The sequence below is a fragment of the Eptesicus fuscus genome, chromosome 12 (genome assembly GCF_027574615.1).
Source record: "Eptesicus fuscus isolate TK198812 chromosome 12, DD_ASM_mEF_20220401, whole genome shotgun sequence".
Lineage (NCBI taxonomy): Eukaryota > Metazoa > Chordata > Mammalia > Chiroptera > Vespertilionidae > Eptesicus > Eptesicus fuscus.
Window position 1 is genome coordinate 409,405 of NC_072484.1, and position 22,582 is coordinate 431,986.

The 22,582-nt window shown below is 58.0% G+C and overlaps 3 protein-coding genes and 1 pseudogene across 7 annotated transcripts; 1 reads left to right on the top strand and 3 right to left on the bottom strand.

The window, feature by feature from the left end:
- Positions 1-2,702: 2,702 nt before the first annotated feature.
- On the bottom strand, positions 2,703-6,249 carry SLC2A4RG (SLC2A4 regulator). Of its 4 annotated transcripts, none has more exons than XM_054724190.1 (8): positions 5,993-6,249; positions 5,576-5,715; positions 4,636-4,745; positions 4,099-4,280; positions 3,920-4,020; positions 3,540-3,807; positions 3,363-3,454; positions 2,703-3,286 (listed from the first exon to the last, which is right to left on the bottom strand). In XM_054724190.1, the coding sequence occupies exons 1-8, from the start codon at positions 6,101-6,103 to the stop codon at positions 3,175-3,177; spliced, it is 1,116 nt and encodes a 371-aa protein (XP_054580165.1). In that variant the 5' UTR covers positions 6,104-6,249; the 3' UTR covers positions 2,703-3,174. The 4 variants fall into 4 exon arrangements, with proteins under 4 accessions (XP_054580165.1, XP_054580166.1, XP_054580167.1 ...); XM_054724191.1 differs by having other exon boundaries at positions 3,540-3,804; positions 5,993-6,247; XM_054724192.1 differs by lacking the exon at positions 5,993-6,249 and adding an exon at positions 5,894-5,985.
- Positions 6,250-6,915: 666 nt separating this feature from the next.
- Positions 6,916-9,782, bottom strand: LIME1 (Lck interacting transmembrane adaptor 1). Its single transcript, XM_008157131.3, has 6 exons — positions 9,728-9,782; positions 8,248-8,366; positions 8,038-8,095; positions 7,881-7,968; positions 7,433-7,797; positions 6,916-7,330 (listed from the first exon to the last, which is right to left on the bottom strand). The coding sequence occupies exons 2-6, from the start codon at positions 8,343-8,345 to the stop codon at positions 7,091-7,093; spliced, it is 849 nt and encodes a 282-aa protein (XP_008155353.1). The 5' UTR covers positions 8,346-8,366; positions 9,728-9,782; the 3' UTR covers positions 6,916-7,090.
- ZGPAT (zinc finger CCCH-type and G-patch domain containing) lies at positions 9,744-22,431 on the bottom strand. 2 transcript variants are annotated; one of them, XM_054723673.1, is made up of 7 exons: positions 22,337-22,431; positions 21,349-22,001; positions 11,960-12,093; positions 11,580-11,735; positions 10,897-11,016; positions 10,387-10,795; positions 9,744-10,153 (listed from the first exon to the last, which is right to left on the bottom strand). In XM_054723673.1, the coding sequence occupies exons 2-7, from the start codon at positions 21,927-21,929 to the stop codon at positions 10,015-10,017; spliced, it is 1,539 nt and encodes a 512-aa protein (XP_054579648.1). In that variant the 5' UTR covers positions 21,930-22,001; positions 22,337-22,431; the 3' UTR covers positions 9,744-10,014. The 2 variants fall into 2 exon arrangements, with proteins under 2 accessions (XP_054579648.1, XP_008155350.2); XM_008157128.3 differs by lacking the exon at positions 22,337-22,431 and having other exon boundaries at positions 21,349-22,300.
- Positions 19,007-19,107, top strand: LOC114228237 (U6 spliceosomal RNA; annotated as a pseudogene).
- Positions 22,432-22,582: the final 151 nt, after the last annotated feature.

Consider the following 22,582-nt stretch of genomic DNA (forward strand, 5'->3'; position numbering starts at 1 on the left):
GGGAGGGCTCCCACCTGTCATCTTTGGGGTCAGAGAGTCCCCGCAGGTGCGTGTGGGAGACGCGTCAAGGGGCCTGGCCTCGGGCACACGATGGCATAGTGGCCAGGTCAGGTCAGCACTGCTTGGGGTTGGTGTGGCCCCGAGGTCACAGGTCCGAGAGATGAGGAGCTCTGCACGCACCCCATGGCCCCCAGACTGCAGCCCTCCTCTCCTCGCAGCCGCTCGCTGCCTGCAGCCCTCGCTCTGGAGGCGCCTGCAGAGCCAGGCCTCGTGCCCCGGCCCCGGCCCGGCCTCTGGGCTTCGGTGCTCATCACAAAGCAGCTGCCGCCCCGCTGGCCTGAGGGCTCCCAGGTGCTAACGCCGGTGGGCGGGGGCTGGGCCCAGGGGTCCCACCCTGTTCCCTGTGCACTTCTTTGGGGAGCCCACACGCCTTGTCCCCCGGCTCTCTCCATGCCTGCTGCCCCGCCGGAACCAGCCTCTGCTGCTGCTAACACTGGAGGCGGCGTCCTGCCTGCCGCGCACCGTCACGCCCGAATGGCTGACCACGCTGAGACGGGCACACGCAGCGGCTGTTGGCTTTACTCCTCGCACCTGGCCGAGCCGCCGTGTCTCCTCAGCGTGGGCCAGGCCCTCGTGCTGCCGCTCAGCGCTCACAGCCTGCTCTCCTGTCCGGCCTGTTGGCCAGCACCCTGCCTGGCTGAGGGCAGACCCTCCTCTCCGTCAAGGCTGTTCTGGCACCTGTTACTCAGACCTCCCGCCTCTCACCGCCTCGCTCAGGCACGGCACGCGCCCTGCCAGGGCTCCAGGTGCCACAGAGCCGTGGTTTTCCTCTGCCACAGACTCTGAGCCCGGTGGCTTCACCAGGTTTCTTAATGCGTCACACCTGTGCCGGCGGAACCCCACACGCCCTCACGTGCGTCCCAGTGGCCCCGGAGGTCTCCCTGCTGGGGTTGGGGCCGCCCTGGCCCAAGTGGGTGCGTGGGACGTGGTGCTGTCCTTGAAGTCCTGCCCCACGGGAGAGGTCGTGCTTTGGCTTTTACTTACTTATTTTTTAAATGAAATCAGCCGCCGTTCCATCCATTAGCAGAGGACGCTCTGGAAGGGGCTGCTGCCCAGCTGCCTGCACCCTCTTCCCTCAGCTGCAGACCCTGTGCCCCTGACACTGTGTCCTTAAGAGAAAGGGCCAACGTTGTCCCCAACAGGCAAGCCCTCCCCGGCGCCCCTCTTCCTGCGGAGGGTGGGCCAGGCTGTGCGGGGCTTCTGGGCATGCTCCCTGCCTGTCACCATGAGGCCCAGCCGAGCCCCCACTGGGCTCTCAGAACTTGTACTTCCCCCCACTTTCTAGCCCTTTTTCTAAACAGACCTACTTTCTTATAAAACACGTTTTGAAACCAGACCTTTGCAGCCAACTGGTGTGTCTGGGTTCTGTACTGTCCCACCTCTCAGGCCACCCTGCCCCCGCCCTGGCCACCTCCACACTCAGGACACCTTGCTCTTTCTGACCTGCCCACTGCCCCTGCTGACCTTTGGGGGCTCACTGTCCGCGCCACAGGGGTATTTTCTTCCTTAACACCCACACTGGACTGGAAAACGGAGGCCCGCTGTGCAGGCTCAGCAGCGACGGGATGGAGGCACGCATACCACCTCTCAGGAGGGAAAGTGTGTGTCATGAAGGGTCATGTGACTGATCTTTTTTTTTTTAATCAATGTTTAAGCTAATAAATATTTTTTTTATGAAGAGGAAAAACTGTGTAGATTACATTTCACATTTTGTACTTTTTCATTTGTCTGTATTTTGGTGTTGGTAACACCCAAGTGGAAAGTACAGCCCACTGGGGGTCTGTTGGGGAGACGGGGAACGCACCGACTTTTGTATTAAGCTCTGGATCCTGACCAGGGTGTTCGTTCGGACCCCGGGTTTTGGGAAACAGTCACAACACTGCCAGGATTCAATAGGGACCTCGACTCAAAAGACACAGCTCCTGCTTCCAACTTTGCACATATCTCTTTATAAAAAAAAGAAAATGAAAAACTGGAACTTTTTGCAATGTGATGAAAGAGAATCTTACTTTCCCTCATTTTGTGACATGTGCAACTCTAAAGCCATACTCACTGGTGGTGGTTTATTTTCTAGATCCTGCGTTGTTTTGTACACAGCCCTTAGAGCTCCTTGTAGGGAGGGTGCGTGTGTGTGCTTTTCTTAAATATTTATTTTTTCAACATGCTTTCAACCTGTCAACAAAAACAAAACAGACAAAAAAAAAGGGCCGTGTTTGAAGACTGTTGATTTTTTCTGGGGATAATCTATATTATACTGACTCTATATTACTATAAACCTGTGTTGGCATTGGAGATGGTGAGCATTTGGGGGAGGTTTTGTGACCGGCTGGGGGAATCGGAGCTGCTGTCCGCTTCTCTGTGGCCTCGGACAGGCAGACAGGCCTCTCGGCGGGCTTGCGGGTCCTCGTCTGCCGGGGCTCGCGGCCTGCGGCTCCTTTCTGTGACGGGACAGCTTGGACAGTCTTGCAAAGCGATCACTCAATAAACTGGGAAGTTGCTGCTCAAGCAGATGCCTCGTGTGTGTTTCAGCGGGTCCCCCCACAGCCTCGCACTGAGCGGAGGTGGCCAGCCGCCCCCCCAGCAACCATGCCTGTGGCAGGTCCCAGATCCATGTCGCTCCCCTCCCAGGAGGCGGGCACGGCTTCTGGAAAAACCCCAAAGCTTTAATTTTTCTCCTCGCCTGGCACTGCTCAGACACAAGACACCTGAGCTTCAAAAACACGGTACAAATGTCAGCCCCGGGCCCTGGAACCATCAGGGTAAGTGCAACGGGGGAGACCCCCCCCACAAAGTGCATCCAGGTCTGGCTCCCACGTGGCCTCAAACCTGGGCCTATCAGCACCCTTGACAAGTCCATGGACAGACAGGGAGGACGGCCACCCCAGGGACCTGTGTGGCTTTAGTATAAAAGGCTGGCTCCTTCAGAGGCACTTTGAGTGGTGGGACCTCCCCCGCCTCTGGGGGTCCAGGGTCACTGACGCCCTCCCCATGGAAAAGTAGACGCTGTGGCTAGGAGGCCCTGGGCCGGGGTGGGTGCAGCGTGTTTTCTCCTGTAAGAACCCTGGTGGGCGGGCGCAGGGCTCAGCTGTGCACCAGTCCCGGGGGCTGCGCCCCTCAGTCCAGGAAGCGCTGGCAGGCCTTCTTCCAGCGGCAGGCCGTGCACCACAGGTCCCGGCGCTCCGTGCCGTACACCTTCCGGCACTTCTTGGCGTCACCTCGGGGCTTCCTAGGGGAACACACAGGGAGCATGGAGTTGCCGTTGGGCCAGGACCCTCCCCACCTGCCCCTCAACCCACACGCACCTCAGATTGGCACTAAGCTTAGAGGGCAGGGCTGGCACGCAGGCCCTGACTGTGCTGGGCGGTGGCTGCAGCTGGGTGGGTGCCAGGCAGCCCTGCAGGAGACAGAGCTGTGGTCTTGCTCCCGTCCAGCGCACCCCCGGGACCCAACCCAGCTGCTGCCTGAGTGACCTCACCCACCTGGTAGGAGTGGTCACTATGGTACACCTGGGCAGGTGCTGCAGGACTCAGCACCTGGGGTGGGGGCAAGGCCAATGGGTGCAGCAGGCTGGGCAAGGCTGGGGGCTCCGGCGGCTCCAGGTGAGGGAAGGTGGGCAGCAGGGAGGCCGTGGGGGACATTGGGGTCAGGCTGGACAGCCCATTGGTCAACACCTCCAGACCAATGTCCAGCTCCGTATAGTAAAAGTCCTCCTCGCCGTCACTCTGCTCTGGCTCTGCCTGCCGCCTGCTGGGGACATAGCAGGTGGGAGCTGAAGCGCTGGCCCACTTGGCCTGGCCCACCCCCACCTGCCCGCCCCACCCCCCCTGCCGCCCACCCCCCCCTGCCCGCCCCACCGCACCCCAGGTGCGCCAGGCGGATGTGTCTCTGCATCCCGGAGGCTGAGCTCAGCACCGTCCCACAGCACTTCCACAGGCACTGGAACAGGACCTGCCCCGAGCTCTGGACGACAAGGGCTGGTGGTCAGGCTCGTCACCCACGTGTCCATCCCACCCTGAGCAGATTCCCCCACCCCCTTACCTTCCTCTTCCGAGGGACAGGCTCCCCAAACAGGAAGGCTGCCTCTGGGGGCAGTGGGGGTGATGGGGAGGATGGAGAGGACTGCTCGCTGGCCGGGTCCCAGCCCCAGTCTCCACTGCTGCTGCTGCCGTCACTGCCTGGTGGCTGCCCCAGGGTCTGGGGCCAGGGCTCCAAGCAGGCGTCTGCAGGGACACGCCAGGCCAGTGTCAGGACATGAGCGTGCTCATGCCGCTCTGCACAGACTGCTGCTGGGAGGCCCTGAACTCTGAGCGTCGCCTAGTCCCCTATTCACAGGGAAGTTAGGTGGGCAGCCCAGCAGCCTGGGACTCCTCTCCCTGGAACAGGAAAGGATCGGTGGGAAGATGCATGGCCAGGAGTGGAGATGCCTGAGGCCCAGTGAGGGCACTGGGGGTGCTGATGTCCATGTGTTTAGAAGGCGGTATTCAAGCCAGGGGGCTCTGCTTGCCCCCACTCCCGTCCTGGAGGAACAGTGGCCGGGCCCTGCCCCACTCCATGCTCTGCAGGCCCCCGTCTCACCTGTGCTTAAGGCTGCAGCGGGCGGCCTCGGCAGGAGGGGGCTGCTGGACAGGCTTGTGAGGGCTGCGGCAGCCATGACCTCATCCGGCCGGACTTTTCCTTGGGGGGCTCTGGAGGAGAATGGGGTGGGGGGCTGGTGGGGCCCAGCAGTACTCCAGAACCCTCCGCGGGCCAGGCACCATGTGCAGGCCTGGCATGTGTGTGCGCACACCAGGCCCCTTCGCTTCAGGCTCCCCAGGCGCTGGCTGGGCGGCACGCCCAGCTCTACCCCCAGGTCGGGTGGCAGAGGCCAGATCTCCAGGAACCACCAGGAAAAACAGGGTCTGGACTGGGGTCTCCCTGAAGCCTGAGTCACTCACACCTGGGCTGTTCCACAGTGTCTCCTTCACTGGTGCTGGCCAGGGGCCTGAGGCCCCACCAGGGCACAAGAGGCCCAGTCCTCCCCCAATCACACATTAACCAGGGTTGTGCAACAGCAGCGGTGGGCCAGGAGCCAGGCCTGGGGGCGGGTGGGGGTTGTGGGGAGCAGCCAGCAGTCAGCAACAGCCAGGGGAAATGCTCCAAGCACAAGCGAGTCCCCGAGCCCCAGCAGGGCGGGGCCAGAGCCCGCCCAGGTGTCCAGTACCCAGGAGGGTTTCGCGGCAGAGCTGGGGGGATGGCGGCCAGAGACCCTGATCCCTGGGCGGTCAGCCTCGCGGCCCTGACAGCGGCCGCCCCGCTGAGCTCTGGCCCGGAGTGTGCGGGCGCAGGGTCACTCACACACCCACCCCTCTGCTCCTCTCCAGGGCTGGAGGGCTGGGGAGGGCTGGGGGACCCTGACTGCTCCCCACCGAGGACCCCGGGCGGGGGTCGGGAAGGCACGTGCCCGCGCCCCCCCCACCACCCTGCACACCAGGGCGCACGTGTGCGCACGCCCACTTCGGCGTGGCGCGCGGCTCACCTGAGCGCTGGCACCGGGATGTGCGCCGAAGGCGTCGGGGGTCCCGCTGCCGCCCCCGCCCACGTCCCCGGAGCCCGCGGCTCTGGCTCCCGCGGAGGCGCGAACTCGAAGCCCGCCAAGCCGCCGCCCACGGCAGGGCCCTGCGGACCAGGAGCGTTCAGCGGAGGCAGCGGGCCCGGGGACCCCAGCCCCCACCCGTATCCGCTCGTTCCCCCAAACCGGCTGCGGCCGGCGGGCCCCGGCCCCGCCCCCGGCCCGGCGCGGCGGGAACTGGTCCCGGCGGCCCGGACCCGCGGACCCGCGGACCCACGAACACACACAGGCCGCCGCCCCGCCTCCGGGGGCCCGAAGTTTGTGCAACCCCGACGCCATCTTTGCGGCGAGCGCACTCTGGCGCCGGTCCCCGGCGCCCGGTACCTGCGGCGGCGCGGGCACCGACCCGGGCGCGGCCGCGGGTTCCGAACCGGCGGCGCGGGGAGGAGGGTGCCCGCAGCCCGGGCCGGGCGCCAGGCGGCGCTGGGCCTCCATGACCCGCCGGCCGGGCGCCGAGGCTGCAGCGGCGAGGGTGGACGCTCGGGACGCGGCCCCGGGCCGGGCCGGGCACCGGGCCGCCGTCCCCCACCCCGGATGGGCCGCCGCCCGCGCCGCCCGGCCCCCAAGCGGCGGCAGGCCCCGCGCCCTCGCATCCCCGCCCCGGCGCGCGCTCATTGGGCCGCGCTCAGTATCAACATTCCGAGGGGGACCGTGCTCTGGGCCGACCGCAATCCCATTGGCCGGCGCCCTCAAGCCCCGCCCCCAGGGCCCCGCCCCGGCCCGCCGCTCCCGCGCTGGCCAGGAGAGGGGGCCCACCCGTCCGCTCTCTGGCCGCGGAGGGCCGGCTTCCTGGTGGGGTGCCCCGTGGAGCCGCGGAGGGCCGGCTTCCTGGTGGGGTGCCCGAGCGCAGAGCTGCCAGATCCGGAAGGGGCCACGTCTCTTTGGCTGGGTTCCCTAGAGCCGGTTACTCTAACGCACGCCTGCCCCCCTCTCCCACCCCTATGTAGTAACCCCTGGGCTGGGGGACCCGAGCCCTCCCTCAGTGTCCAAGTCCGACCTTGGGCTGCCACCCTGCCGGCCGGCTACACCCCCCTCTAGAACCAACCTGGCCTGGGGACACCCCGCTAATCTGGTCTCTCTCCCCACACTGTCTTGCGGGCCAGGATGACTGGGCCCAGGCACCCCAGGAGGGAGTAGGGGGATGCTTTTTACTCCGGAACTTCCAAACAACCTCCCGGGCCTTGAAGAGAGCAGGCTGAGGCTCTGGCGTTCATCCTCCCCGCGCTGGGCATTTATTAAGACGCTGGCAGGAGAGGCCAGGGCAGCCAGGCCCCCAGACACGCAGGCTGCCCTGTGGGGGACTGTGAGGGGAGAGGGACGCTGGAAGAAGGAACATCTGTCCTTGGGAGCTAGGGCAGGGAGGGGTTGGAGACCCCTGCGTAGCTGAGCCCCACAGGCTGAGGCGGGAGAAGCAGGAGGCCTTCATGTCTGATCTGTTAGCGAGAGCTGGGGGCTGCCGGCTCGAGCCCCCAGCTCCTGGATGCTCTCATACACGTTTTCTAGGTTGTTGTGGGTACTCAGGCCCTTGAGTGGGAGGGCCTCGTAATCCAGGTTCCTCCCCCGAGTCAGAATTGCTGCCCTGCCTTTGGGGTCCGGCTGGTCTAGGGCAGATCGCGGGTCCCTCCTTTTAGGCTTGCTGACCCTGGAGTATAGGGTATCCACCTGGAGGGAGGAAGCCCACCCAGGGACGGGTCAGCATCATCGACGCTGGCAAGGACCTGCCCAGCCCACCCACCGCACCCCACCCGACCACCTCCACTTTACCTGAGTGGCTGGGGTCCCCTGGGCCTTCCCCTGGTCCAGGTCTAGGGGACTCCGACCTGTTCCCTTGAGCTTGTGGATACAAGCATACTCAGCCACCACCGGTCTGGCCTCAGGCCCGTCTCTGGCACAGCTGCTGGTCAGCCCTGCCCCTGCCCACACCACGGGGCTGGCTGCCAGGCTGGCCCTGGGGATGGCTGCCAGCCCCACATTGGAATAGGTGGCCTCAGGGCCCGTGGAGGGCTGGGCAGCAGCAGGTGAGGTCTGGGGCAGTTCCCGGTGTGAGAAGGCGGCTGGGGGCCTGGTGGTGTCTCTGGACACCTCCAGACATTGTGGGCGCAGGAGATCCATGCTGGCAGGCCGAGGGGCTGGGAGTGGAGTCAGGGCAGAGGTCAGTTGGGGTGGAGAGGTAGGGTCTAATCCCACAGGTTAGAGGGTGCCTTGGGCTCACCTGTGCGGCGGAGCGGCCCCTGGTGCAGCTCATGCAGTCTGGTGTCTGACTTGCTGAGGGTGCGGAGGGGGGGCCGTCTCAGCAGTGACTGGGGGCAAGGAAGGCAGGTCAGTCCCCGCTGGCCCCGACCTGGCCCCAGGGGCAGCCTGGCACTCACCATTTCCACTGGCATCATGGTGCCCTGCAGCCCAGCTGGCTGCCTCCGAGCCTGCTTCCTGGGGGCAAGAGGGTCGTCAGGCCAGGAAAGCAGAGACGAGGGGCAGGGGCGTCAGCCTCTGGTGAAGGGGGACCTGCCTGGAGCCCCGCCCCCTCTGGCCACAGCACTGAAACAGGCTCCACATGGAACACAGGCAAGGGAGCGACATACCTGTGGCAGGCTGTGCACAGCACCCACAGCCAGAGGAGCAGGGTGAGGCACCCTAGGACCCAAAGGGCAGGAGGGGCTGAGGGCACCAGTGGCCCCATCCTGTGTAGCCCCGGACTGACCTGAGGGCAGAAGACAGGGGTCCTGGGGGCTGGCCGAAGGACTGGGCACCCACCTGCCACCCCACCTCGCCTCACAGTGCTGGCGGTCTCCCGCCCTGGGAGCTCTGACTCAGCACACAGGAAACCCAAGGCTCAGCAGCCCCTCCCTCCTACAGAGGCCGAGAGGACGCAGCCTCAGCACCCACCTTCCTTTCCCGCCTCTGGCTGGGGCTCCTGGCCAGTGTGAGTGTGCTCTTCCTGGCCCTCATGTGTGCCCAAGCCAGCGAAGATAACCCACATGACTGCAGAGCAGGGCCCCACCGCGGTCACTACAGCCCAAAGCTGAGGCCTGGGGACGCCATTGAGGTCACACGCATGAGCCTTCAAGCCACAGGCCACAGACTCACCTGCAGCCCCGCCCTGCCCAGGTAAGGCCCTGTCTGAGGTGACGCCTTCGTCATTCACCTCAGCTTCGCCCCGAGGGGCTGGAAAGGTGGGGGTCAGCTGATAGAAAGGGGCTGCTTTGGGCACTGGATACCCTCCCCCCACCTCTCCCTGGCTCTCCACCCCCCTCCTCCATTCCTGCTGTTGGACCTGTCTCCTTCCTGGGGCTTTAGCAGGGCTGCAGGGGGTGGGGTCCACTCTACAATCAGCAAAGCCTGGCACAGATCGGGGGGATTGGGGCCGAGTCTGCCCAGACCCAGGGAGTGGGCTTCCCACACAGGAGGTTCCAGTGCCGTGACCTGGAAGAGCCTAGTCCTCCCAGACCCCAGCCCTCCAGTGCGCCCAGGAGGGCTCGCAGCAACAGGCCTGGAGAGCTGGCCAGGCTGGAGTTCAGAGGAGGCACTCACCAGGGCCACGGGTGCAGGGCCCTCCTCAGCCGTGTGGGCAGGCCAGCGGCTCCCAGGAGCAGTGGGGCCTGTGTGCAGCTCCCCCACTTCCTGCCTCTGTGTCAGATTCCGTCTCAACCCCCTACAGCAGCAGCCGCCACCACCGCAGCCTCACCCACCTGCTGCGCCCCGGCTGGGGTCCAGATGACACTCGGTGGGTGTGTGCTTCGAGCTGCCAAGGTTTGAGCCTACCTCTGTCTCCACCCACGAAGAGGTGGGCTCACACTGGGAGAGGACAGGCCACCAAGCACCGGGGGCAAATCCAGGCTCTCAAACCCACCCGCCAGGCCCTCCCGCCCCATTAGCAGTGCTCCCGAGGGCCCGAGGTGGCCAGCCCCTCCCACCATGCTCCAGTTTGTGTGCTGGGTAACATGGGGACCCCCGCGAGAGCAGGGAAGATGACAGTCCCCCTGGGCCCTCTGCCTCAGGGCTCACTGGGGACTTCCCCAGCCCAGCCCCCTGCCCCACGCCCAGACACCTCTCCCCACACACCACAGCCAGCCGCGCCACCACTAAAAGACAGCGACAGTCACTTTAATGTCCTCGATGAGCAGACACTGGCAGGGGGGCTCTGTGGGCACGTGAGCACCAAGACGTGACCCCTGTACCCCATCTCCACTCAGCAATGTCCACACGCCCCAGCCTGGCAATAAGGCTGACCGTGAGGTCCGGTCTGGGGGTGGCCCCTCTTCTGTCGGCACCCAGTTACTGGACGACTGCAGGTCTCCCGGAGGCAGTGGGAGCTGGGGCCGAGCCCTGTCCCTGGCACGTGCTGGGCTCTAGAACTCCGTCATCTTCTTGTGAGTGTCCGCCTTCCTCTGCTCCCGCTGCAGGCCCGCTTCCTGGGCCCGGAGCTGCCCCAGCTGCCGCTGGGCTCCTGCCAGCTTCTCCTGCAGCTGGGCCACCGTCACGTTGTGCCTAGAGAGAGGCTGCCACTCAGCATGGGCTCCCGGGCCACCGCTACAAAGACCCCAGGATGCTGTGGCCACTGCCGGGCATCCTCCCGCCACGCAGACCCTCCTCAGACCAGCTCACCACCTCCAGGTCAGGATGAAATCCTGCACATGAACTAGGCTGGGCGCCCAGAGCAGGACTGGAGGCATGGCCACCCTGGGGCCCGTCCTCTGCCCCAAGTTCAGCCCCACACATACCGGCCAATGTTGCGGGCGAGGGCCTCCTGGATGCCCCGGATGTCTCGCTGGGCCTGCTCAATCTTCTCCTCGGTCTGGAGGAGCCGCAGGCTCAGGGCCCGCCTGGCGCCCTTGCTGGCACGGTACAGCTCCTTGCCGCTCCTCCTCCCCGGGGCGGCTGCCCCTGCCTCCAGGGCCCCAGGAGCCTGGCCCTGTAGCTTCTCGTTCAGAAAGTCAAACACGCTCCGAGGGGGCGGGCGGCCCCCAGGCCGGCCTCCTCTGCCCCGGCATTCTGGGGCCCTACGCGCGCCAGCCTTGCTGCCCTTGGCCCTCTTCTGTAGGATCTCTGCACACTGGTCCAGCGACTTCCCTCGAGGCAGCACCACAGCGTGGATGGGCTCTACCCGGCCGTCCGAGTGTCGGCCCAGACCTGCGGGCACAGGGCTGACACTGCTGCTGGGCCCACCCCCACCCCCTGCACTGTGCAGCGGCAACCCAGCCCCTGCCCCAGAGCAGCGCCCACTCACTCACCCTTGCCAAACTCATAGCCCATCTTGGCGAGCAGCCTGGAGCCGATGCCCCGCGTGTGCACCTCCCAGCCCGCAAAGGCAGAGCTGCAGGCCCCGTGGTCGCTGGCGCTGGGTTCCACCACTGCAGGAAACAGGGCAGGGACTTGGCCAGCTGCACAGGGAACACCCGGGCTCTGGCCAGCGTTAGCCCAAGAGCTCAGTCCTCTCTCCATCCCGAGGACACGGGGTTTCAGAAACCACCAACACATAGGACAGCCCCACAGGGACTCCTCCTGTCCTCTTCCTCACTGACCCCTTGGGGCAGGACACTGAAGCTCCCCAGCCCGTGGCTGTCTGCACGCTCCCCCCCCCCCCCCCCACCTACCAGACCCCAGGCCCCAGCAGTGGCCCGCCCTCAGGCTGCACCATGGGGACACGTTTGCACAAGCACTCCTTGATGACAAGGGACGGGTCTTTGCGTCTGCATGTTTACGGACCTGCCCAGACCCTTCACACATGCTCTCATTCCCCCACCTCCTGGGGGCCCTCCCTGCCTCTCCAGGCCCAACGAGTGCCCCCTGCTGTGCGTCATCCATTAGGTAGAGCCCACTCACCCGCTGTCACGCTCTCTTTCTGCTTAGATGGTCCCCGCCAGCCAGGAACCTCCCAGGGAGACCGCTGCCCAAGGTGCCCCTTGCCCTGTACCTCTGGCATAGCTGGAATCGTCTGGGTCACCACTGTCTGAGTCAGAGGACACTGCAGGCTCCGGGCGCAGTGGGGGAAGGATGCTGTCCCCCTCCAAAACGGCCTCCTTCAACAGCAGCGAGTCAAACTTGACTGTGTAGTAGCCACTGTCCATATCTGGAAGCAAGGTCAAAGACAACCAGTGAGCAGCTTCACAGGGGGCTGGAGACCCACTGGAAGTTGGGAGCAAGACGGGCCAAGGCCAGGGGCGATCTTGCTCCTCTTGGGCAGAGCGGGGACCCGACACCAACCGAAGGAGTGGTCACAGGGGACTGACATGGGTGAGGAACGGAGGGGCCTTCCAGAAGGGCCAGAGGGGGGCCCACCATGGGCAGCCTCACCAGTGATCCGTGCTGGGTGCCAAAGACCATCTGGCTGCTTGGCCAGACATGCAGAACCAGCCTGCAGGGAGCTCAGGTCCGGGTCCTGGAAGGGGCGCAGCTCATCCACAGAGACCACCTGCCCATGGGAGAACCTGCAGAGAGGGCCGCGGGGGCCGGGGCTCAGACACAGCCCACAGGGGCATGTGAACCCCAGAACCAAGTCTAACTATCTGGGCATAGCCCTCCAGGGAGGGAGAAACGGTAACAAAACACACACAATCACGTGTCCACATATACATACATACCTACCATTTGTACACATCCATACACACACGTGCACACACTTGTGCTGCCTCACTCTAGCTCTTGGGATGGACATGGCCCCTCCGAGGATGAGGATGCTCTCAGCTTTCTGGGCCAGGGGGACAGAGTGGCTGGCATAGTGCCCCATTGCCTCCACCAGACACACAGCCCCAGGCGGCAACCGGTAATCAGGGCGGTGTTTGTGTGCTCATGTAGCTGAGTCCTTCCAAACCAACTAGCACAACCCACTTATAACCGTGGTGCCTTGACTTTCAGAGCTCAGTGCATCAGTGAAATTAAAACTAAAACTGAGGGGGGGGGGGGGATGTGAGGATTACCACCTTTACTTTGCCAAATAAAGACAAGAGAAAACCAACCACATATCTACCCCATGTGCCATCATTTCCAGAGGAACTGCTTTAACCCCACACGAGCAGCCAGGACTGGCATCTGCCCATGACACGGAGCCCATGCTGGGCATGGCTGTCTCTTGAGGCAGGAACTGGTGGTGACAGAGGGAGAGGGAACCGAAGGTGGAAGGGGTCTGGCGGATACAGATGGCCTCAGGGCAGCTCCTTTTCACACCGGGCTGTCCTCAGGCATCCAGGGAGCTGCCAACGGCCGAATGGCACCAGCAGCTCAAGTCTGGGCCCCAAATGGACAGCAGCAGAGTTTGTGGTTAAAAAGCCTTGATCAACTGAGAAGCAAAACCGCTAGTTCAAAAGGGGGGACTAAACCCGGGTGAACGCAACCAAATACCGCCTTCGACACACACACACACACACACACACACACACACGGGCTCCCGCACTTCACACTCATTCGCGCACACGGGACTGGGCACACGTCTACAGACCATCAGCTAACCCTCTCTACAGGCTCTTCAGCAGTTTCAGAACCTTAAAATCTGGTGTAGTCCTTAAACCTAGCAAGCACTTCGTAAAGTTTTTGTAAAAAAATAATGGAAGTATGCAAAGATTTAGCTATAGGGATGTTAACCAAATATTAAAGACTTAGAAATAGCCTAAATTTCCAACCATGGGAAGTAGTTAATGGCAAATCCATAAAATGGATTGAAGCCTAAGAGAATGGGTGAATCGACAGATGGAATGGAAAGAGCCCCACGCATACAGAAAGCTTCACATGTAACAGGAAGTGTTAGAAATGAGACAGGAAAAGAGGGACTGTGCAGTTCATAAAGAAACAACTTAAAACTGTTTTTTTCATATTAAAAGAAAAACTTGCCCAGCCAGCGTGGCTCAATGGTTGAGCGTCGACCTACGAACCAGGAGGTCACGGTTTGATTCCGTCAGGGCCCATGCCCAGCTTGCGGGCTCGATTCCCAGTGTGGGGTGTGCAGGAGGCCGCTGATCGATGATTCTCTCTCATCATTGATGTTTCTATCTCTCTCTCCCTCCAAAATATATTTAAAAATTTTAAAAACCAACTCAATCACCCACCTCACAATATTCACAGAAACACATGCCAGAGTCTCAAACATGCGAACCCGAGAACAGGCTCTTAGGACGACATTCCCTGGCCAAGTACAGAGGTGACTGAATCTTTGCCAAGGAGAACAAGGCTAGCACTGGGCAAAACTGTCCAAACGCACCGCTTCAGAGCTCCGGAAGTTGACGGCAGCAGTGATGCCTGGGTAGGGGTGTCTGCAGCATCCCCTGCAAAGCAGCAGACGCAGAGGGTGGAAGTGGGGAAGACGGTAAAAACCAGGGCCTTGTGGCTAAAAGTGGTGAAACCAATCAAAACTATCAGAGAACGGACAGGCCTGAAAGGGCCGCAGAGGGCTCCACTCCCTGCACATCCTCTCTAGGGAATGATGCGCAGGAATCAAGAGCTCCAAGACGTGCCAGGACACGGACAGCAGGGAGAGATTGGGGCGGGGGGAGGCAGCTGGGAATGACACTCCCCAGCTCACAGAGATGGACTGGGAAGGAAGTGTTTGAGCACAGCTTCCGATTAAGTTCTGACGGACCACTCAGCTGCAGAGTGCTGCCTAGGAAGCCAGATTGAAAAGTAAATTTAAGATCTGAGCAGAGCCATCAAAGGCTGCACACTATGGCAGGTGGGCAGACTGTAATTTAGGTCCAGAACATGTGCTAAAATAAAACATCAGGAAAAACAATTCAGAAGCCAGAGTTGCTAAAATATATCTGAAATGCGCAGTTTTCAATAAAAATTTATGAGACATGCAAACCAACAGAAAAGTGTGACCCATACTAAGAAAAAAAAGCAGTTGATGGGGTCTGATTGAGTGGGCCAAGATGGTGACTCTAACAAAAGACTTCAAAGTAGAGAGTATAAGTAAGTTCAAGGAATTAAATGACAGCATAATGATGCCGATTCAGTAAGTAGGGAATCTTAAAAGAGAAGAGTAAATTATATAAGGAATCAAGTAGAAATTCCAACGAAAAGTCAATGCTGAAATGAGAAATCCCTCAATGGGACACTGTCCCCAGGCTGGCACATAGGAAGTGAGGAGCCCTCTGTCCTAACAGAAAGTGCAATGGGTCCGGCCGGTGCGGCTCAGTGCTTGAGCATCGACTTACGAAGCAGGTCACCAGAGGCCTGGGGTTACAAGAAGACAGTACTAATCACAGGCATTAGGAAGCTTCCCTTCATTACTCACCACCACATCACTAATGGCCTGTTTATAACAGTTCTTTTTAGCCAGTACTTTGTGTCTGACTATCAAGAAAATAATTACAAAGCATACTAAAATACACCGTATACCAAAATATGGATAATAGAATCCCAAAAAAAGAGGGAGAGAAAGGGACAGAAAAAATGTTTGCAAAACTGACTAATAATGGCTGAAAGCTTCCCAGCTTTGATGAGAGACATGAACCTATGCATCCAAGCAGTAAAAAGTCAAAGAGACCCACAGCAAGACACATTGTGGTCAAACTGCTAAGACCCAAAGACAAAGACAGCATCTGAAGGTAGCAAGAGACGTGGCTCTTCAGGGATGAGGATCCCTAACAGCTGATTTCTCATCAGAAACTATGGAAGCCACAGGCAGTGGGATGACATATTTAAAGTCTTGAAGGAAAAATGCTATCAGACAAGAATCATATTTCTGGCAAAACTATCCTTCAGAAATGAAGGAGAAATGAAGACATTCCCATGTAAACAAGAGCTGAGGGAGTTTGTCACTGGTAGACTTGCCTACAAGAAACGCTAGTTTGGCTGGCGTGGCTCAGTGATTGAATGTCGACCTATGAACCAGGAGTTCATGGTTCAATTCCCGGTCAGGGCACATGCCCAGGTTGTGGGCTCGATCCCCAAGTAGGGGGCCTGCAGGAGGCAGCTGATCAATGATACCCTCTCATCATTGATGTTTCTAACTCTCTCTCCCTCTCCCTTCCTCTCTGAAATCAATTAAAAAAAGAAATGCTAAAGGGCATCCATCAGACTGGAATGAAAGGGCAGACATTGGTCAGTAACTCAGGCCATATGAGCACTGGGAGAGGTAATCAGAGGCAAACAGAAGTGAGTAGTATTAAAATTTTTTGTTTGCAACTATTTTTCCCATATGATTTCAAAGACAAATGTATTAAGCAGTAATCACAAATCTACATTTCTGGGCACACAATGTATAAAGGGTATAAAGGTGTAATTTGTAACAGTAACAACATAAGGGGGACAGCAACAACAAAAAGACACTGGAAAAAACAAACACTAAAGAAGGCTGTAATGGAGGAATTGAGAAACAAAAAGACATGAGACACATAGGAAAAAACTCACAGAGGCAAGCCCTTGCTTATCATAATTATTTATTTTGCATATTCTCTTTTTAAATTAAATGTTTTTACTGATTTTAGAGCAAGGAAAGAAGAGGGATAGAGAGAAACACTGATGAGAAAGTACACCTGAAACTAATGCAATGTAATAGTGAATGTCAACTGTAACTGAAAAAAAAGGACATCAGTGAAAAAAAGATAAAGAAAAATACAATGATAAAAGCATCAACCGATGAGGAAGGTGATATAATAATTATAAACTTTTACACACCTAAGAACAGAGTCCCAAAAATACATGACGTAAAAACTGACAGAATTAAAGGATGAAATATATAAAGCTGAGACACCAACACCCCACTTCCAACCGTGCGCAGAGAGACCAGGCTGAAGACTGAGGAGAGAGCACTTGAGCATGTCAACAGCACGGACCAGCCAGCCCTCCAGCCGCCCGCAGAGCAGCCGCCCGCCGCAGAGCGCACAGCCTCCCCGGACGACGTTATCTGCAGAACAGGACATACGTGGGCCTCGACCCGGGTCTCAATACATTTTAAAACACCGAAATCACAAAAAGTACCTCCACCAACCATGGGGAATGAGATTACAAATCAACAACTAAGGAAATCTGGAAAATTCACAAACGTGGAGATTAAGCAGTAGTCTTGACGAAGGGCCGATGGGGGGTCAAGGGTCAGGTAATACTCAGATGAATGACCACGGAAACAGCACACCGAAGCTGTGGGCTCGCTGGGAGAGCAGCTGCAAATGCCTACAGTAGGGAAGAGGGAAACCTCAAATTCTTAAGCTCTCTGTACACCGTGAAGAATCAGAAAAAGAGCAAACTAAACCCAAAGCAGCACAGGAAGAAATAATAAAGATACGAGTGGAAATAAATGAAATAGAAAAAAAAGGAAAAACAATATAAAATCAACAACCAAAAAATAAAATAAAATAAAACTGACAAAGCTTGAGCTAGACCAGTGATGGGCAACCTTTTGAGCTTGGTGTGTCAAACTTCGCCAAAAAACTGAGCATAACTTGGGTAGTGTGTCACTTTGAGGAAAAAACATTATTTCGCAAATGTTTCATCCTCAGGAGCAGCAAATGTTTCATCCTCGGCATGCGGCCGCCTCAGCGGCCACGAGTCATCAGAAATGGCTACGCGTGTCAGTGCTGACACGTGTGTCACGGGTTCGCCATCACTGAGCTAGACTGACCAAGAAGTAAGGGTGCACTCAGTGACTGGACCAGGAAAGAGAGGGACCTGCTTCCCACCTGACAGGCACACAGGCCCGCCAGGGACCGCTGGGAGCTCTCTGTGCCAACACACTGGTAACTCAGATGAAAAGGGAAAATAATAAAAACACACAAAAGACCAAAGTTGACTCAAGGAGAAACAGAAAATCGGAATACGCCTACAGCAAATAGTCCTTCATCACAGAACTTCCAACAACGAGAAGCACACGCCCAGAGGCTTCACTGGTAAATCCTATCACATGTTGAAAGAAGAATCAACACCAGTCCTTCTCAAACTCTTCCCAAAAATTAGAAAACACCTCCTAACTCCTGAGACCAAATTACTCTGACACCAAAGCTAGACAAAAGTATCACAAGGAGAGGGAACAGACCAATAGTCTTTACTGGGAACGGAGAGATGGAAATACCCTCCACAAAAAGACTAGCAAACCAAATCCAGCAGCGTTTTACAGGAATTCAAGCGTGGTTCCACATACGAAAATCACTCAGTGGAATACGGCACATTCACAGAACGAAGGGAGAATACACATGATCAGGTCAACTGATGCAGAACAGTTACTTGCAAAAACCCAACGCTCTTCATGATAAAAACACTCAACAAATTTGGAACAGGAGGGAAATTGCTCAGCCTGACAAGGGCAAGATGGAAGCTCAGAGCTGGCCTCACATACACTCACTGGTGAGAGCCTGGGGCCCCCCTCCCCAAGGGCAAGAGCAGGACCGGGGTTGTTTCCACATGACACTGCAGATTCTAGCCAGGGCACCCAGGCAAGAAAAAGACAGAAGCCATCCAATTTCAAAAGGAAGAAGTAAAATGATCTCTATTTGTCAATGACATGATTGCATACGTAGAAAATCCTAAATAATGCACAAAAAATCCTAGTAGTGCCCCCTTTGTGGGCCAACTCCCATTGTGAACACCCAGGCCTTCCAGGAGGTATGGCCAACTCTAGGCTGGGCAGGAAAAGCATGGATGAGGGATGGTGTCGTCTCCCCAACAACTACTGGGGCCAGAGGCGCCAACTGGAAGAGGCTCCCACTTGCCAAAGGTGGACAATCTGCCCAGCAGGTATGGCTCAGCGGTTGAGTGTTGACCTATGAGCCCGGAGGTCATGGTTCGATTCCTGGTTATGGGCTCGATCCCCAGTGGGGCCGTGTGGGAGGCGGCTGATCGGTGATTCTCTCTCATCATTGATGTTTCTATCTCTCCCCTCCCCTCCCTTCCTCTTTGAAATCAATAAAAATATATTTAAATTTTTTTAAAAAGTTGGCACAATCTGAGCCTCATTAAGGATCAGAATCACAATAGACTGAAATTCACCAAATATATTTAAATCCATGGGTCCTCATCTTTTCAGGATGAAAGAGAACCAACTCACTGGTTCTCTTGTTAAGTAAACAAAACAGAAAACCCCAGCATTTCCCCACCTTTTCTGTGTGACTGAGCCACTGAGCAGCAAACCATAGACGAGGGAGGGCATCTCCGTGTAACAATCCAGCTAATAAGTGAAATGAACCGACAGAAGGAGGCGATCCCTATACCGCTCCCAGCTGAGCCCACGGACACGCACTGAGCACCACTAGTTGTTAACGTGACAAAGGAAAGCCAGTCACCGGGGCCTCCTGATGCAAGAACAGCACCGAGAGTCTTTGCCACGAATGTGGTCAGGTCCCTGGACCCGACTGCCGGCCTGCGGGCAACAGAGGGGTGTGCGGGACTGCACAATGCTGGCTCAAAGGGTCCGGCCCTATGCTTGCTTCGGCAGCACATACACTAAAATTGGAAAGATACAAAGATTAGCATGGCCCCTGCGCAAGGATGACACACAAATTCAGTGGTTCCGTATTTAAAATAAAACAAATAAAGGGGTCCAGTCCTTTGACAGGGGAACTGTGAGGCCAGGAAGGGCAGGGAGAAAGGAAGGGCAGCCACTCAGACACAGCGGGCCTGGCCGTGAGCGGGGAAACCAGTCTGCACACCAGTTTGTCTTGGTCAGAGATACACACCAAAGTGCTAAGGACAGCCTCCCGGGAGGGGGAGCACGGGACAGAGTGGGGGTCAAGGAGGCTCCCATGTTATCTATTTTATTGTTTGTAAAGACCCAAAGCAAATGTAAGAAAACTCAGTCCTGGGTGGAGAAGGGAGGTGTGTGCAGGAGTCAGCTGGGCCTAAAGCCGAGCTGGAGAGCAGAGTAGCTCTGGGCAGCCTCAGTGTCGCAGGCCCACCTCCCGGAATGCTGCACAGGCGAGTGAACACGTGAAAGAGACCTGGGAACATGCTGGCGCAGAGGAAGCAGCTCAGAGGTGCAGCCTCGAACCCTTGCATGGGACATCACGCAGGGAAGTACAGGGACTCAGGGCACAGAGGCCGAAAGGCTCAGTCCTCTGCTCCTTCATCTGTGCTGGCGACAGGACGTGTCCGCTCTGGAAACTCACGACACACTCTGATCTACTCACTTTTCTGCACATACACTACACTTCAACACAATGGACAGGGAAGGAAGGAAGGAAGGAAGGAAGGAAGGAAGGAAGGAAGGAAGGAAGGAAGGAAGGAAGGAAGGAAGTCTGACGGGAGGGAGGAGATATTTGCCAAATAAGACTTAAAACCTAGCAAAAGCCTATTAAGAAATAGGAAGGCCCTGGCCGGTTTGGCTCAGTGGATAGAGTGTCGGCCTGCGGACTGAAGGGTCCCGGGTTTGATTCCGGTCAAAGCACATGCCCAGGTTTTGGGCTCGATCCCCAGTAGGGAGCGTGCAGGAGGCAGCCAACCAATGATTTTCATCATTGACGTTTCTATCTTTCTCCCTCTCCCTTCCTCTTTGAAATAAATAAAAATATATATTAAAAAAGAAAAAAAGAAATAGGAAGATCACCCTAGCCAGTTTGGCTCAGTGGACAGAGCGTCGGCCTGTGGACTGGAGGGTCCCGGGTTTGATCCCGGTCAAGGGCACTTACCTAGGTTGCAGGCTCAAACCCTGGTCCTGGTCAGGGCATGAGTGGGAGATAACCTATCAATGTGTCTCTCTCACATCAATGTTTCTGTCTCTTCTCCCCCCTTCCACTCTCTCTAAAAATCAATGGAAAATATCCTCAGGTGAGGATTAACAACAACAAAAAAGAAATAGAAAGACCACCCTGGCCAGCGTTGCTCAATGGTTAGAGGGTTGGCCCGCACACACAAGGGTCTCTGGTTCGATTCTCGGTCAAGGATGGGTTGCAGGTTCCATCTGACCCTGACTGGGACGCCTGCAGGAAGCAGCCAATGGCTGTGTCTCTCTCACATGGATATTTCTCTCCCCGCTTCACCCACGCCCCTGCCACTTTCTCTGGAAATTAAATATCCTTGGGTGAAGATTAACAACAAAACGAAAGAAAGAAAAAGAAAAAGAAAGACCAAAGAACTAGAGACAGTTACTCTGGACTGTTGGCTAAAAATGTAAATTATCTACTAGAGATTTCAGTAAATACTCTTTTCAGAGATGAAGTAAAAGGAGCAAAATTGAAGTTATGCCCTAAGAGAAAGACAAAACAACTGTGGACACTTGAACATGGATGAGGTACTATGGTTAAACCTGTCAGGTCTGATGAACTGGAGACCCTTTTTATAACACCCCTAACAGTCAGGTGAAGGGTGCATCCTGAAGCATTTACAGGTAAAACACCCAGTAGTCCGGGCAATTGTCTTTAAAGTGGTCGAGGGGGAGAGAAGCAGGGCAGGGATGAAACAAAACTGGCAGAAGGATGACAAATGATGAAGTATGATGACAACCTGGGAGGTCACCATACCACCCTCTCTAATTCTGTGCACGGTGGCCAGTGTCCATAATAAGCATAAATTTTAGAAGTTTAACTCTAAAGAATAAAACTGGTGATGGAGGAGGTCCCTTCTTTTCAACATAAGCCTCTTCTACTCTTGATTTACCAGAGAAAATCCAAGGAAACACCTAAACAAGGACAATGGCTGGAACGCACCAGCGGCGAGCTCCCTCCTGCAGGCACTCTGCTGGACACACAGGGGCAAGACGCCAACACAGAGGGAAGCCACGACCTGGCCCTGCCTCCAGCCCCGAGGGCCCAGGAGCAGAGCTTTACCTGCAGTTGTCCAGGAAGCGGCACTTGCCCTCCAGGAAGAAGGGACAGGGCTTCAGGGACTTGTGGGTGGGGTAGAGGTAGAGCACCCGCACACCTGCGGAGCCATCATCTGCCTCTTCCGTGCCCACGATCATGGCGTTGTGATACTCCAGGGTGCCCCAGGAACTGTAGTAGGGGGCGTTCACCTTCGTCCCACTCAGCTCTCCCTCATCCTCCAAGTCCTCCCCTTCACCCTCCTCCAGTCCAGGCTTGCTGGGTGCTGGCCCAGCCTTTCTTTCAGGAACAGGGTCCAGTTCTGCGCTGGGGGCTACTGGCGCCTCCACTGCTTCCGCAACAGCCTTCTGGAGAGCCAGGTACTCGGCGGCGTCCTGCTCTCCGTCCAGGGTGGCCAGCAGCTTGCTCTTCCGGACAGACACCAGGCTGGCCTCGGTGAGCTGGATCAGCTCCTTCAGGTCTCCCTGGAGCTGGCGCAGGTCGGCCAGCTCGGCGGGATCCAGGCCAGCACCCAGGGCCAGCTCCACCTGCTGCAGCTGTGCGCCGTAGGTCCGGAGCGCGCTCTGTAGGCTCTCCTCGTCCATCATGCGGGGGAAAAGCCTGGCTTCCCGGGTCGGAAGGGCGGGTCCTGGGTCCTCACCGGGGTGGTGGGAGCAGAGCTGCACGGAAGGGAAGCCAAGTGAGCCCGGGATCTGCCGCCTGAACTGCCAAGCCGCCGCCCTGAGGCCGACACCAAGCCCGGGGCCGACGGCTGCACTCGGGACTTCACCGATCTTTCAAGACGGCCCCCGGAACCGTGTGCGCTTCTCCTCCGTTTGAAGCACGAGAAAAAGGCTCGAAGAGATTATCCGCTCCGAGTGGCCTCAGCTCCCTTCCCGGCCGCGAGGCTTCTCAGCCTCTCGGCCCCGCGTCCCCCGCCTCCTAACTCCCGAGTCCGCTCAGGACGCTGCCCCTAGCCCCCGCCTCCCGGCCCACCGGCCTCCGCCAGACTTGCCACCAGTGACGGGTTGCCCAGACCGCGCCCCTCGCTCCGCGCTGGGAGCTTCCTCCGCGCAGTCACCCGGCCGCGCCATAGAAAAGCGGCCAACCTCTCCGGCTAGAGCGGCACGGCACGCGACTTCCGGCTTCCGGCACCGCAGCCGGCCAGCACTTCCTCCCGAGCGCCGCCGCAGCCGGAAGTGCCTATCACGGGGGCCGCCGGGACAGCTCATACCCTCCCCGGGCGGCCGGCCGCTTCCCA